Genomic DNA, 16,881 nt, shown 5'->3' with positions numbered 1-16,881 from the left:
TGGATTAACTTACATTCTTTTTGATTGTGTAGGTCATTGCACCTGATTGCAAGGGCATCATGAGCCAACAATATATAGATGAGGAGCTCAAGTAGATTTTTGTATATATGTCTCTAGATTAGTTGGCTAGTTTTAGAGACAGAGCTGATTATGAGTTGCCTTGTTCAACACCATCATATTCTACCTCAATATGCTCTGACATGTTGATCTTCAACAGGCATAGTCAATGCTCTAGGCTGTCTATAGAGGGTGGCTCACGCATACCTCACTTGACTAGTGGAGCTACATGCTTTGGTAGATGATGTACTAAGAGCACCCCTGTCCTTTTGCCTTGTGCTTTGTCTTATCCCCTCCACCATGTAAGACTTTATGGTCTGTAGCTTTTTTTTTGTGGTAGTACTTATGATGATGATTACATTTATTATATGCGGCTTATATTAATCAAGATTAATGGTCTCCATGGCTTATTGTAGGTTTTCCCTATTCACATCATAATTGTACATTTTGCAAAATTCAATCAATAATTATTTGTTTTTGTTCAAGTGTTTGCAATCCATCAATTAGTGTCACTCTTTAAATTTTATAGCAAGATGTGATTTTAGTCCAATGTGGCAAAATGTGGTTCTCATCCCAATGTGGCTAGAAGGTAGCCTTGCCATCATCTTTTTCCCCTACAACCATCACTATTAGTGGCATTATTTTACTACATCTATTGTTATTTTCATTGCTACATAGCGACGAAAACTATGACAATTACAATGCTGTATAATGATGAAAATAATGATGGTTACAACATCGATATTAGTTATATAGTGGTGCTAATACTAACACTAATAGTGACAATTGTATGGCAACCCTTTGTGACCAATGGGGGGATGTTTTTCATAGACTAATTATGTCACTATAGGTCCAATGTGTTGTAGTGAGAGATGATGCCCTTAAATGGTTCTCCTATATGCACTAATGCATATTCTCAAGGGTATGATAAACTTAGATGGTTTTCTCTTGGGTGGAAAGTTGACAAAGAAGTTTGTCCTTTCCAACCATGATACCCACTCTTATGTACGTGGATAATTTTACTAATGATACTAGTATCTATATGATTTAAGAGTTATCGTTGACACTCTTTTTCATAATTTGCAACTCATGGAACATCCCTTGACTATTCATTTTGTGACCAACCATTTTATTTATATTTATTATTGTTTAAAATGATTTATTTTGCTAATTCTCATACCAATTTTATTTGTTCTTGGACTCATTGATGTATATAGATAGGTGAAAAATATGTTTGCAGTGCTAGGCTAAGCGTTCCACCTATCTTTGATGATTTACTATTCACTCATATATTTTAGTGTCATCAAGACGATTTATTTTGGAGCCACACCAATGAATCCAATTTTCAATATCATCAATCTTTCCTCACTCGAAAGATTGCACGAAGATGATCAAAATCAAATCGGTCTTACCATAGCCTTGAAAATTGTTACTCGAGCTTAATGAAAGGATGCTAAAATTAGTCAACATAATGCTAAAATTTGTACTGTTGATGGTATTAAAGATAATCATCATGCTCTTTCTTGGGTCAACCCTTTAATGATTACTTCCATGATTAGAAGTATTCCAAGCAAGTAAAAGATTAAATGTGTTCCAAACCATCTATTGAATAAAGCTTATTATGACCATTTTTCAAATCCCAATTTTAATCATGGTGGAAGATTCAATTGAAGGCCTTGGAAAAAGGATGGTAATTTCTTACATAGCAATTGTAACAATAGTGTAAAATCTTACAATTTGCCTACATCAATTGATGTTAATGATGGATGGATAACATTGCTTGCTTCTTTTGCTTTGTTATATGCAATCAACTAGGTCATATTGCTAATCATTGTACCTCTAATAACAATTGGACAAATACATGGTGATGGTAGAATGTATGACCTTATTTCTAAGAAAGCTATTAAGAAATTTAACCTAGAACAATGGGTAAATTTATTTATCTTAAGTGCCTTTTAGAGATATAGATTGATTATTATGTAAGAACATTATACCCTAATCAAATTGTGGGTTACATTGATGTCTCCAAGGCATTCCTAAATGAAAATAGGAAATTAACTTCTTTGATGCCATTATATTTTGTGCATAGATATGCATCTAGAGCTCTCAATATTAGATCATTGTTAAGAACCATTGCCCTATCCCTTAATTTGACGATTTATTAGACAAACTTCAAGGGGCTACTATATTTAGCAAAATCGACCTCACTTTTGGATATCATAGAGTCCAAATGGCTACTTCTAATATATGTAAGACATCCTTTACAACCCGATTTTTCCATTATGATTTTGTTGAACTTACTTAAACAAAACCAATAATATGTGAATCTAGAAAAGAGTAACTTTTTCCCATTCGAAATTGAATATCTAGGTCATAAAGTTTTAGGAGAACATAGTAAAGTTGAGCCCAGCCCAAAAATGTTGAATCAATTTCAACTTGGCCAAAACCTAAAGTATTCTAGAGATAGGTGAAATATATGTTCATGACACTAGGTTGAGCATTCAACTTATTTATGGTTATTTTCTATTCATTCATATTTTTTGACACAATTGTGGTCCTTTATTCTAAGTTTATTTTGAAAAGGTGCCAATTAATCAAATTTTACATCATTAATTATTTGTCTCTATAAGGTGCCTAGTAGTAGATCATGATTTTTATTATTGAGAGGAATTACCCTTACATGCAATGAGTTATTTTATTTAAACCTTGGCTTGAAAGCAATAACAATTGGAAAAGCTTGCTTACTATTTTAGAAAATAGCTATTTTGGACACAAGATTTATTAAATCAATCAAATACATGCATTAAGGAGAGCCTTCTCAATGCGGGGAGGAGATGTTACATAATTTAGCATCATGCTCTTCAATCTTTTAGTCTTTTTTTTTGGAGAGAGAGAGAGAGAGAGAGAGAGAGAGAGAGAGAGAGAGAGAGAGAGAGAGAGAGAGAGAGAGAGAGAATCTTCCTACTTTTGCTACACTTGTCATTCTCTTCTAATCTTCTTGATAGATCATATGTACATCTCATGCACATTAATCTTAAAGGCAAATAGAATCAAGCTTGAATGAGTTCAATGAAAAATTTGAACCAAAGGTAAATACCCAAGAGTTTCACTCAAAGATAAAGTTCTATGGACTCAAAAATGGAGTTCAAAGATTTGATGGCTAAGCATATAAACAAAACAAGAAGCATCATGATCCAATTGGGTGAGATAGATGGAAATATTTTGAAAAAGAATGTTGTGGCTATGCTCATAGTAGCCTTACCTAAGGAGTATGAACCAATTAAGGGCATACTGAGGAGTATGGCATTAGTTAATTTAGAGCATGATTTGTGTCTCCTCCTTATTACACAAGGAACATGATGTGAAAGGCCAAGAGGTTGCTACACCAATCACAAATGTTGTACTTGTCTTTAGAAAACCACCAACCAAGGACAATGGTACTAAAAAAACATCATCCATCATGACAAAAGTGACATAAGGCAATGACTTGATACCACCAAAACAAGCCCATTTTTAAAGCCCTTGACTTTATAAAAAGATCAATGTGATGTTTACTACTTAGAGACTCTATAGAGCCAATGAACCATGAGTCAATTTTGTAACTAATAGGCTAGAATTGAGGGGAACTTTGTACACTACAATTGACTCAACACAATCTAGGTGTCGAGAAACAAGGATAACATAAAACATTAGTACATGTACCAACATTCTTAGTTGATGTAAGCAATCATGTGTATGTGTAAAGTGATTAGCAATGTTAGCTCAAATACTAGCCACTTGAGTGGAGTGATTATACATATGCATCCCCATTGATAAGAGAGGTGGAGATGACTTAAGGATGGCCCTCTGAGAGGCACAATGAGCCACATTAGATGTACTCAAAGCATGTAGGAAGGCACCATGGTTAATGACTAATGTCATGTGTAAAATGTTCGAATCTCTCTCATTTCTTTCATGGCTCGCTTCCACATTAATTTTGACTAGTTCTCTTTATATGGTACCACTCATGTCCTCTAATCAATTAGACTAAAACATATCCCTAAAATCTATTCCACACAAACATGAGCTACAACTCTTTTTCCACATTAATTTTGGCTAGTTCTCTTTATATGGTACCACTCATGTCCTCTAATCAATTAACTAAGACATATCCCTATAATCTATTCCACACAAACATGAGCTACAACTCTCCTTCCATGGTGTTTTGTTAACTCTTTTCACCCAAGTTTATACTTTAATGTTGACCCAAGTTTATATTTTAATGTTGGCAAGGTAATTGTTCTACCTACAACAAGGGGATCCCTTGCCTCTTCATGGCCTTAACTTGTGCTAAGTCTACAAAAATGTCATTGACATTGAAGTGGATTCGTGGCATTAAATACTAACATATCCATGTTTGAAGTGGCATACTTGAACAGCAAGTGTAGTTAGAGTACATCTCACTTTTGTAAGATATGCAATTGTAGAGACCTTTTGAGCAACATAAATTTACATATGGTCCTTGATAATGCATTTCTCCTTGCTCTTGTGACTTTTTCTAATATTAATGATTCAAAACATACATGGTAGATATTCCTATTGAGTGTGTTGAAATAAGTTCAATGCTCCACAAAGAAGGAAATCAACAAAAGAACCTACCACAAGTGAGCATGCAACACGCAGGTTGGTAACTTGCTCAAGAAAGTGAGAATTTTGAAGCAGCCGTGTTCACCTTTTGGCGGATGCATTGATCTCTATTCGCTTGGTGACTAACTAGCATACTTATCTTCACACATTATTTCATAAGAAGAAGGTGAGCAACCTTAGTGAGGAATTTGGAAAAAATTGGCCTTGGAAGCATGTTTGGGCACTTGCATTGTCCACATCCACTCCCTTATATGCCTTTATTAGGAGAATAAGTTTTCTGCATCTTACCATATGGGAAAAGGGATATTTTCCATTGCTCTTTCAACATAGTGTTCAACATCACGAGGTTCAACTTGAGAGATCACATACTTAGCTAGGTGTGGTTGGGGAGCAAGAGGGATCGACACCTCCACCCCCAATCGCGCCTACAAAGCTCATGACATTGTCGTAATTCACAATGTGGGGGCATGGGCATGGACATGGGGGCTTGCATCCCCTGCTCCCAACCACATCTAGCTAGGTATGTCACCACGTCCTCATTCAAGCTCATGACATTGTTGTAATTCACAAGGTGGGGTTGGTGGGTCCATGCCTTGAACCGCGCCTAGCACGTTATTATAATTTGTAGTGTGGAAACCGCACCTAGCACGCTATCATAAATCATAATGTGGGAATTTTTTGTTTAAAACCTCATGTGCAAAGAGGGAGAGCCTAGGGGTGATTGATGTGCCAACATTTAATGTTTACACACCCTCTGCTGAGAAACATCTATTTGCACAGGGTCCTGCAAACAGAGGAAATGAGGTTTTGATCTCTGCGATCGTGCCTGCAGACGTCAGGGTTGCTTCATTAGGAGCACGATAATTAGGTATTCATTACTGGCTCGGCTTCTGCCATTATGGTCGAGTGGTGGTGGGGGGTTGTGGGGGCAGCCATCCCTGCGTTTGCCGTCCAGCAGATGCTGCGTGCCACCAAGCGCCGCACCGAGGAGGAGCGCATGCGTGCCGGCCGGGAGAAAGGCTCCGACGACATATTCGTGTGCGAGCGCGTCTGCACTTCCAACAGGATGCTGAACAAGGTGGGCGCCTTCTCCAAGGATCCAACCCCCAACACCTGCGTCACGGTCTGTGGCGTCTCGGAGGTCGATGCCTGCGCCGATGCGTGTGCACGGACCGTGTGCTCCAATCAGCACCATATTCCAAATTGGAATGACATTTGCCTCCGCCGCTGCCAGAACCAGTGCCTGAAAGTACAGGCTGTGAGCCCGTGACATGTGCCTCGGGATGATGTACCTGCCTCCTTGCCAGCTCCGAAGATTGAACACAGCATCAGTTGTGCGATTTGCACTGTTTGAATCTGTCACGAAGAACCTTCATTTTGCGGTCCAAAGATTGCTGTACTTGTCTCTCTCTCTCTCTCTCTCTCTCTCTCTCTCTCTCTCCCCTTTTTGAGTTTTGCTTTTATTCTGAAAATGGTCTGTGAAAAATAGCAGATTATATTAGTATTGTGATTAGAGGATCCGAGATTTGTGGTATTGTCTTCACGTACTTTCACACTGAGGATCTTGTCTTAAAACCATAATTAAGCAGTGAGTGCGTAATCCTATTGCCATTTGAATGCATACTTTTAGGTGTTTCACTGACTTGTGGCTGTGGGCCAAACAAAGGTGAAGATCACGTTTTGGAGTGCCTGCTTTTCAATTTTATGCAGAGAAGCTGTATCCCAGTTGTCCCCATTTTGAAGAGAGTTGTAAGGTAAAATAGAGACTCGATGTGCATTGAACTGGTTCTCAGGTTAAGGGAAGAGATTTTCCTGATCTGCTTCTGTGCAATCAGCAGATACTTGACCACTCTGCAACTGTTTCGGGCAGCTGGAAGTATTTTGGGTGTGGTGTGACCACAAGAACTTGAGTTTATGCAGTTTGCTTATAAGAAAGAAAAATAAACTTATTGAAGGAAGGATGACTTGTTTGTGTGTAATGCTGTAAGGAGCGAACATTATCCAAACTTATGCAGTATCATTCAGCCCTTGGTTCAGCATGAAAGGCAAAGAAAGTAAGATGCATGCATTGAAGGCAGGATGTGGAATGCGCAGTTGTACAAGTCTCACGAGAAATGTTACTACAACATACGGTCAATGCTACCAAAGCATATTAGAGTGAATAATGTACATGGGTTAAGTTGACATTCTGCCTTTTGAGTCTTGACATGTTTTCACAAGTTTCATGTGTTCATTTGTTGTTTGTGCATGCATAACTATTTGCTAGCTTGTGCGGCAACAAAATTTTATGAGGAGTAAGTAGAAAGTATACATTTGGACGACCATGTTATACAAGATCTCTTTAAAGGAATGCTGGACAAGTGGCTTGTTTAGCCATGTGAATCATCATTAGGACATAAACCGCTTACACAAGATGTTGGCTAGCTTGTACACGATTGTACGAAATTTTAATGAGGTCTAAGTAGAAAATATATAGATTGGTGGTCAAGCATATTGGAGCTCAAGGGATGGCTAATGTAATCTCTTTAAAGAAACATAAGATAGGCCACCGATCATTATACATGTGGGCTCCACCCATAGATGTGCTCATATGTTGTGCAAACAATGGGATAGGCAAGACAAATGATGTGGTAGGAGAGCCATGTTGGTAGGTTCATTATGAAGTGGATCATCATGATCAGCAAACGTAATGTACTTCTTCTTCTTGTACTTGCTTATGTGAGGATCGATGAAGAGAAGGCTAGTTGGCGAGCTAGAGTGTTAGCAGGATCAATAGTTTGGATTATTTGTAGTAGATTACAGCTGAAGATTGATCGAGGATGGGCACTTTCTACTCTCCTTTTTTTATATTATATATAAAATTAATTATTTAATTTATTATTATTATTCTCCCTTTGTCCTCTCTTCTCTCACTATAACAAAATTAGTCTAGAGACACAGAGGCCAGACATGAATTTATGGATGCATCAAAATTTTCATAAAAAATCCCATTTATATGTGTGTGCTCCTTGAGCCAGCCCATCTAGACTAAACGTGCATTTTTTTGGTCAAATACATTTCACAGTTAATTTTGCATGGAAATATTTTTGTATAACTATAGGTGAGTTGTGCTCAAAATTTACACAATTTTATATGTATATACTGATGCGTATTTTTACGATTAATCCGACAAGCAAAGGAATACAACTCACCTAAACATTTTTGCTCCTGCTGGATTTCTAAAATCAAGAAAAATGAATGATGAAACAAGCTTCAAATATTTAAACTTGCAAACATGGCATATAAGAGTTATTTCGATTCGGACAATGAGGTGGCTTTGAGGAATCGAAAAGAAGAGTGTTGGCTCATGCTTGAGCTCTCGGATCTCTGCTAACTATTGTAATAAAGGTTTGAGGATCTCTACCATCGCTTTGGATTCTCTCATGTTCTTTTGAGTTTTAGTGCAATTAGCGTTGTGAGGCTTGTTGAGAATCTGTCAATCACACCTTGTGTATGCCCCTTTGTATGGAACAGCTAGGTTAGGAAGATGCAGTTTATTCCAGGAAGAGAGACAGAATCCCATATGCACAGTGGATGAAATGTGCTACCAAGCAATCCTATATAATGATGTACTTGACTATCACTTTCATATGATGATAATGCAATAGTACTTGTCTCTTTGTGTCAAGTCTCTGTGTCATTGTCAGTCCTACACAAGATTGTGTTTATGAGTTCAAGTCTCAATCTTGAAACCTAATTCACTTGTGTAACAGTCTTGTCTTCTTTGTCTATGTCATCATGAGGTTTATCTCTACCTTCCAACCTCCATAGCTTTTGCCATGCTCTAGATCCCGCATTTCTAACATGGTATCAGAGCGCAGTTGAGCATGGCTTAGCATGTTTCAGGTCCTCTCTCTGCTCCCTCAGTCTCTCATAATCTCTATTCAGCTCAGCTCAAGTGTATGACTTCTTTTCTCAACTTCATCTTCAGCCAAGCTTGTGGCAGCCATAGCCAAACAGCACATAGCTCTGATTGAGCCCCTGGATCTCACACTACAAGCCGTTTCATCCCACGATTCCTTCTAAGAAAACGTTCCTCTACTCGTGGCGCAGCTTCCTATCACATCACAGTTCAACATTGCGCACATCAGACGGCAGCATTGCGGAAATTCGAGATTGCTGTCCATTCTGCGCCATATTCTGGTCGTACAGTTCGCGCTGCCTCTGCGTGCTGTGATCTGGTCCGTGTCCATAGGGAAATTGAAGCTCATTACCCAAGCTTCCTTCCCATCAAGTCTTGTGCAAAATGGTTAAGTCTACGAACTGCACGAGCTGAAAAACCAGGCTGCACCCTGCAAACCCTAAAGGGAAGCCATAGCCCTTGAACCAAAGCTCATAAGCCTATTCAATTTCTCATTCCTTTGGGCTCAACCAATAATCTTCAACTCTGATCTACTCAGTGCCTCATTCAAATCAGCAAGGGAAGTGAGAAATCATAGCCATTTTTTTCCAAGCTTCCATTTCACTTGATTTTCCTTATTGGCTTGAGTCAAGCTAAACCCTGCCACTTTGATTCACTGATTTGATTAGTCTCCAACAACATTTGTCCATCAAATCAAGGAGGGGAGATCTCTGAAGCATTGAAGCACTTAAAGACCATTGAAGATTTGAAGACCTCTCATAGACTTGAGTAACAGTAGCTTTTCAATCAACTGAAGGTTTTGCTACTCTGATCTACTCCAAAACTCAGTCTTCAGCAAGAAATCAAAACATCAAAATCAACAAGAAGAAGGTTCAAGAAGATCCAGCATCAACATCAGGCTCATCAAGAACAGTATCTATTGATACTTATCAAGTGTTATTTAACACTATTCTTCTTGTATCCTTTGATACATTTGAGTACAACACTCTTACTGATTTATATCAGATTTGAAGCTGATTCTCAATCATATCAATGAAAATCAGGAAAATTTCTATGTGGATACACTTCATGAAGAGTAACATGACTTGTGTTGCTTATTTACATGACATAGAAGATGTTCTTACTCTACTTGCAAAAGGAAATGGAGCTACCTACACCAAAGAGAAATCAATGAATCCATTTGAAGATTCTGAAGACATGTCTACCACTTTGCTTGAGGGGGACAACTGGAAGAGCAAACTCAAAAATGCTACAAGCAAAGTCAATAAAGGAGCAGACCAAGAAGATCATGAAGAAGAGAAGAAAGATAAGAAGATTTTCCATGATGCTGACAAAGAAATAGCATATGCTGAAAAAGACCACAAGGGCTTATCGGTCCTTGTCTCTCATTTTCTGTTTTAAAAGCATTGTACCTGCCTTAATGTTCCTTTCATAAGCTTTGTAAACTCCTCATGTAGCCTTGTACTACAGCCTCTGTACACTTTGTGAGGCCCCTGTTACAGCCTCTGGATGTCCACCATGTTTATGGTACCCACACTTAGCCTTTTCTGCGACAGCCTCTGGTGTTTTTGCCATGTTTGTGGTATGCCCACACTTTGCAGGTACTGCTCTCACTAAAGCCTCTACACACTTTGTACTTTCAGGTTGTGATTGAGGAGGGGTGTTGAGAATCTGTCAATCACACCTTGTGTATGCCCCTTTGTATGAAACAGCTAGGTTAGGAAGATGCAGTTTATTCTAGGAAGAGAGACAGAATCCCATATGCACAGTGGATGAAATGTGCTACCAAGCAATCCTATATAATGATGTACTTGACTATCACTTTCATATGATGATAATGCAATAGTACTTGTCTCTTTGTGTCAAGTCTCTGTGTCATTGTCAGTCCTACACAAGATTGTGTTTATGAGTTCAAGTCTCAATCTTGAAACCTAATTCACTTGTGTAACAGTCTTGTTTTCTTTGTCTATGTCATCATGAGGTTTATCTCTACCTTCCAACCTCCATAGCTTTTGCCATGCTCTAGATCCCACATTTCTAACAAGGCTTACAATTGTATCAGAGTCAACTCTCACTAATGCATGATGAGTGCTTGGATCAAAGGATTTCAAAATTTTATTTTCTTTTTTGAAGCAAGTTCCAGGGATTGCTTTTTCTAACCATAGTTGCTTTTTACAAAGAAGCTTTGTACATAGATTTGATGCAAGTGGAGGTAGTACGAGTGGTTGCGGAAGTGACACACTTGGAGGTAATATCATTTAATCAAGAGATTATTTTGCAAAGTGAGATGATGTCTTCTAGTTTGATGGTCTCCCGGCTTCAAAGGGACGATGTTAACATGGGGTGATACATGGAGTGAAGGTTGGACCAACTGGAGCAGTCCTTGGTTGTAGATTTTATGGATGAAAAGTTAAGTACAACATGCTCATGCCACAACTCCTTGTTAGCTGGCAATGAGAGGATTTGCATTGTTTGGGTGTCCCTACTCTTGAGTTCTCATGGAGGATCACAACATGCTGGGTGGGAACACTCATATACTTCTACTCATGTTTTAGATATCTTTAATCTTTCTTTATAAGGTACATTGGATCACCCCAAGAATCTCCATCTATGTCCTATATCTGTCCCTACTTGTTTAGTGGATCTTTGCATCTCTCCTAAAAAGAAATGGATATCAATGGCAAATAAATTAATCATTTGGAAGTTCGATGGCAAGCGAGACCGGAAGCTTGTCTATACCTTGGATGATGGAGTTGGACAATTTCCTCAATGTGGAAGATGGAGGGATTTAAGATTCCTCATGTTTATGCTCTAAATAGAGTTACCTCTGTCAAAATACATGACATGATTGACAAATAGAATAGTAGAGCTTCTAATGTCCTTGTTTGACTCAGACTGAGGTTTATAAATAGGAGATGGTTGTGCAAGACACACATGATTACTAACACACCCTCTTAGATCTTGGATGTGGCTAAAGCCCAGAAAAGATAGAATAGATCCAAGGTTGGCACGTGAAATACCAAAGTTGATGAAGCCCATCAATATAGTCTGCTAGTCACTCCTCATGATGCTAGGAATCCCCCTTTGAAACATAAGGGACCGGGGAATCCACAGATGCATCACCGATAGAGTCCCCCTCTAAAGGGATGGGAGGTATAAGGGAACCACCAAAGGAAATGGTGGGGCATGGGATGAAACTTGTGGGATATGTGGTGCACAATCTAGAATGGGTGTGGTGATGGAAAACTACCTTGAAGGACCTCATATAATGAAAGTGAAATGGAGCTTTCATAGCCTCCTCTCTAGCCAACTTGTCGCTAAGATGTCTCTTGAAGAAGAATCCTCAAAAAAGATGGTATGTTGGATGAAGACAACCTGGGTACGGAGTCCTCAAAATGTCTCTTGAAGAAGAATCCTAAAAAAAGACAGTTTGCTCGTTGAAGACAACCTGGGTATCGAGTCTAGTAAGGCCATGAACTCAAAGGAGTGGGAAGCCTAAATCCAGAACATGTAGGACTTCTGAAATGGAGCTCAATGGATGGTTAGGCAATAGCGGCAAAGTCCCAACACTACTAATAGGCATTGAAGAAATGTCACCAACAGTGACTATACCTTGTGACGGACAAAAATCTTGCAACAAATCTCGTTGAGGCTTCATATGACTTGAAGCACTGTTGTTGATAAGCCAAGGCCCCTCTGAAGATGAGATAGCTGATGAAGAAGGCTCCTCCATCTCATGGATGCGAAGGAACATGGACTCATGAGTAATGGCTGGGGCAGAGGTAGAGGAAGGCTTAGATGTTTTAGTTATACCCTTTGCTCCTAGACGAAGGTGAGGGTATTTCTTCCAACACTCTCTTCGGGATGGGTATCTTTCCTACATTGTGGGCATTTAGGCTTCTCTGAATTAGTGTCAAAGCTAGAAGAAGTCTGCTTATCTTGCTTCTTGTTCTTGTTCTTGGCCTTCTTGTCCTCCTCATCGCTCCCTCCCGAACTGAGTGCTGGTTCATGCTTGGGATTTTGAAGTCAATACTTAAACAAATCTCCATTGACTACTGTAATAAGAATTTGAGGATCTCTGCGGCCTTTTTGGAGTCTTTCATCTTCTGCTGAGTTGTACAATCAGGACTGTGAGTCTTACACATGTTTAGCCATGTGAATTGTCATTAGTACATGAGCCACTTACATAGGAGCTGTCTGTGTTTGAAGCTAATAAATATTTCTTTAGGTAAGGAATGCCATAGTGATAGTAAGCAAACTCTCAAGCTTTTAATACATCTCCATAGGGATTCTATGAGGCAGCATTGGGAATCTCCACAGAACTTGGATGTTCTTTTTTAGATTGGAAACTCATAGTAGAATCATAGATTAGAGTGACACCTAGAATTCTGAAGAGATCTTGCATCATCTTCTTCTCAAAATTTGGCACCTAAGGCTACAAGGATAGGCATGTGACTTTTCTGTTCTCCCTTGTTGGTTCCTCCAATCTTTTTTTATGAAATGTTAGAAGTTCAAGCCATACAGAGGGGTCTTGTATGCTGATCACCTTTTGAAGTATTCAGTGTGTGGCAGTGTATTCATGTTTTAATGGAGGCCAATCTGTCACTTGGAGGGTGGTAAGTCCTTGGTTATCCTGTGTTTAGCAGTTTTATGTTTTTATTCATGAGCAAGAGGAAGCAGGATTCAAAGCAGTTGAATGCTATAAGCTGTGATTCCCTATGACTAGTAGTTCCACTGTACCAGCTCTTGTGGGGCCAAGCCTGCAATCAGCATACACTCTGTCTAGCAAAAGCAGGGTCAGGATCCAACATGACTCAACTGCAGTCCAGGTGTAGGCAACAGCAGTAAGCAGTCTGCGTGGGTGCAGATGGACCAAGCAGTTGGATAGAGAAGGTCCTAATCAACCAGGTTTGAGGATTTTCAGGTCGGACCAGGGCTGATCATCAGCTGGAGCACTTCTGATGTTTTCCATGTTGGACCGGCGCAGGTTATATCCTGCATGTTGCCAACCAATTTATAGGCATTTCTCACATTCAACTGTAGTCATAGAGACTTGACAGGTCAAAGGTTTAGTATCTATCTGAGCCTATCACTCTTCTGGTTGAGCACACTTAGAAGCAGTACTGGATGCTACTCATGCCAGGGTCATGACAATTATTTCCTATCTAATGATTAGACATTGCTCTCTCTTTTCTCTTCCTCTGTGAGTTAATGGTAGGTCAAAGTTCATATCAAAGACAGCCTAGAATGTAACTTGGTATCAGTTGGATTAATTGGAAACAAGAATGTTAATGGTGGGTTCTTTGAAAAACAAGAATGTCAAAAGGGGGAACGCTCAAGTATAGAATGGGGGAATGGCATCCTATAAATACTTTCAACATTAGATGTACTATATTATGAAGATAGCGATAAAACCTTACTGCTTGACAATATAGGAAGAGCATACTGTTAGCGATCAGATTCCCTGGCCGTACAGGTGCCTGGTCGGATTGACCTGTCAGACAGCCACGTGGCAGTCCGACCTGTACAGTACCAGTCGGCTGCATTTAATGCAGCCGACCTGCCATTTCTGGGCGCATACTTTCTGGCTATTTATAGCCGACATTCTGCACAGTCTTCCCCACTTCTGTTTGCAGATTACAGGTTGGAGATTCGTGCAGACTGCAGCGTACTTCGAGGTGGACAGCAGGTTGCATCGTTGAGGTGGAGACACGCAGTCCCGGCACTGCGCCCGTGTACATATCTGCATATCTTTGTATACAGCACACTTTATACAGCAGATCTTCATCTTCCACTGTCTCTCTCTCTCTCTCTCTCTCTCTCTCTCTCTCTCTCCTCTCTGCGTTCACTCTCTCTCTCAGTCTTGGTCCCACGCTTCCACATTGCTGCACTTTGACATGGTATCAGAGCAGTGAAGAAGGGCTGACTGAGTGAAGAACCTACCTGAAGAGGAGATTCCATCTCGACACAAGGCTGCGTTTCCAGCATTCGAGGGCGAGCGGGAGGGCTGCGCATCGGAACAAGGCTGAAGCGAGCGTGGGCGTGCGGGAAAGGAGTCCAGTTGGTGGATATGCTGCTGTTTACTGCTGTTTGAAGAGGAGGAAGGCTGAGTTTTCAGCTTTCAAGTGCAGGTTTTACTTTTTCATCGCCTCCGGTGGGTGAAGAAGGTTCGGGACGCGGAAGAAAGAGCCCTAGCAGGCTGCGTTTTCACAGTCAGAGGGGGCTGCTTTTGCATTTGTGAAGGCTTACAGGTGAAGATGTCTACAGAGATTGACTTGGAGTTCCAGGTGATCATGGATCAGAAGGTGCCTGTCTTACCGGCTCTTCCTGCAGATCAAAAGCTCGATGGCGACAATTACCGCATCTGGTGCGTGATGATGTTGGCCATCCTTGAGTCTTACGATTTGGCGGAGCTTGTACAGGAGGAGATTGACCGGTCCTCGGTGAGAGATGAGTCCAAACTCTCTTCCGATGCTCGTGTGGAGTTGGCCAAGGCACAGTCTCACTGGGACAAACTGAATGCCTGGATTCATTCTTTTCTTTTTCTGTATTGTACTACAGTCGTGATAGCCCACATCGAGCACTTGACGGTGGCTCGGGAGATATGGCTGGAGCTTGACCAGATGTATAACCGGATGACCCTTATGAAGTGGGTTTCTTTGGAGGTTCAGATGCGGACCTTGTCCATGAACAAGTCTTCTTCGTTGCGGGAGCAGATCAACAAGCTTAGACAGTTGCAGATGCAGGTTCAGAATGCGGGGAAGCTGATTTCCTCCGAAGACACGGCGATCACACTCTTGTCCCAGTTGCCGCCAGGATTCGGTGCTTTTTACTCCGCCCTTATTGCTTCGGGGCGTGAGTCTACTCTTCGATGGGAAGAGTTGGTTCCTATGGTCTTGGACTAAGAGGAACAACTGAAGGGACAACGTGCTTCCAAGTCGGAAGCCTTGACAGGTCAAGCCTCTCAGAAGAAGGGGAAGGACCAAAAGAAGGAGGAGGAGGACAACAAGTCAAAGAAGGACAAGGAAAAAGAATCCACATGCCATATTTGTGGTAAGACCGGCCATTGGAAGAAGAATTGCCCCGACAAAGACAAGAAGGACACCCACAAGGACACGAAGGATTCTGGAGCGTTGGCTGCACCCTCATCAGCTGCGTTTCTTTATCTAGCGGTCAGTGAGGACTCTACACCGAAGGCTTCTGATGCTGCGATGACAGCTCCCCAGGCTCGAGAGTGGATCGTTGACAGTGGTGCCTCCCAGCACATGACTCCTTCATCAGTTGGTGTTGCCCAGTTGCGACCTTCGCGTGGGCAGATTCTCATTGGAGATAGCTCTTCGGTGTCTATTGCTGGACGGGGTGAGATGCAGCTTATTCCAGATGGACGTGGTGATACTCATACCTCAGAGGTCTTGCATGTGCTAGGTTTAGGGTATTATCTACTTTCGGTTCATAAGATTTGTTCACTTGGACTTTTGGTGGAGTTTGACATTAATTCGGTGCGAGTCCTTGATCGTGGGTCAAGGAAAGTTCTCTCATTCGGATATGAGGAGAACGACATCTATAAATTGACGTCTTCTACCGCTCTTCCTATTCTTATTCTTACCTCTCAGATATAGTCAAAGCCATGGCATGCTCGGTTTGATCACCTTAACTATGATTATCTTCGGAGGGCGTCACGTGGACAGCTTGTTCGAGGGTTGCCGGACATAGTGGTGAGCCAGCAGCCATGTGTCTCCTGCATTCGTGGGAAGCAACATAGGGATGCGATTCCCAACAAAGCTTCGCGGCGGTCTACTTCATCGATGGAGCTTGTTTCTACGGATCTTTGTGGCCCTATGAGGAACGAGCCCTTGAAAGGGAGCTCGTACTTCATGTTGATCGTAGATGACTACAACAGGATGACTTGGGCCTATTTCTTGGCGTTGAAGTCGGAGGCTTTCTCCCACTTCAAGGATTGGCTTCTCTTTGAGAAGAACCGATCGGGCCGGCGATGAAGACCTTGCGATCCGACAAGGGTGGTGAATTTGTTTCTAATGAGTTTGCTCGTTTGTGTGCAGATAAAGGTATTCACCGGGAGTTTGCTAAGACCAACACTCCTCAAGAAAATGCATTCTTGAACGGATGAACCGAAGTGTGATCGAGATGGCGCACACCATGATGGAGCACCGACAGACACCTCAGTTTCTGTGGGCCGAGGCTGTGGCTACTGCAGTCCATATCCTCAACCGATCCCCTACTTCGGCCGTTGATGGGATGACACCTTTTGAGGCTTACTTTGGGACTAAGCCTGATGT

At 41.0% G+C, this 16,881-nt stretch overlaps 1 protein-coding gene across 1 annotated transcript; it reads left to right on the top strand.

Moving 5' to 3' along the window:
• Nucleotides 1-5,399: 5,399 nt before the first annotated feature.
• LOC148021737 (thionin-like protein) lies at nt 5,400-6,256 on the top strand. The gene has a single exon (XM_087697258.1). The coding sequence runs from the start codon at nt 5,582-5,584 to the stop codon at nt 5,951-5,953; it is 372 nt and encodes a 123-aa protein (XP_087553384.1). The 5' UTR covers nt 5,400-5,581; the 3' UTR covers nt 5,954-6,256.
• The last annotated feature ends 10,625 nt before the right edge of the window (nt 6,257-16,881 follow it).

The sequence above is a fragment of the Lygodium microphyllum genome, chromosome 17 (assembly GCF_053477565.2).
Source record: "Lygodium microphyllum isolate KBCC chromosome 17, Lygodium_microphyllum_v1.1.10, whole genome shotgun sequence".
NCBI lineage: Eukaryota > Viridiplantae > Streptophyta > Polypodiopsida > Schizaeales > Lygodiaceae > Lygodium > Lygodium microphyllum.
Note: the sequence above shows the minus strand (reverse complement) of the source record. Positions and strands in the feature narration are given on the sequence as shown.

What these genes read in the sequence shown, in the direction of transcription:
- LOC148021737 (XM_087697258.1), top strand. Translation starts at nt 5,582, where the DNA reads ATGGTCGAGTGGTGGTGGGGGGTTGTGGGGGCAGCCATCCCTGCGTTT.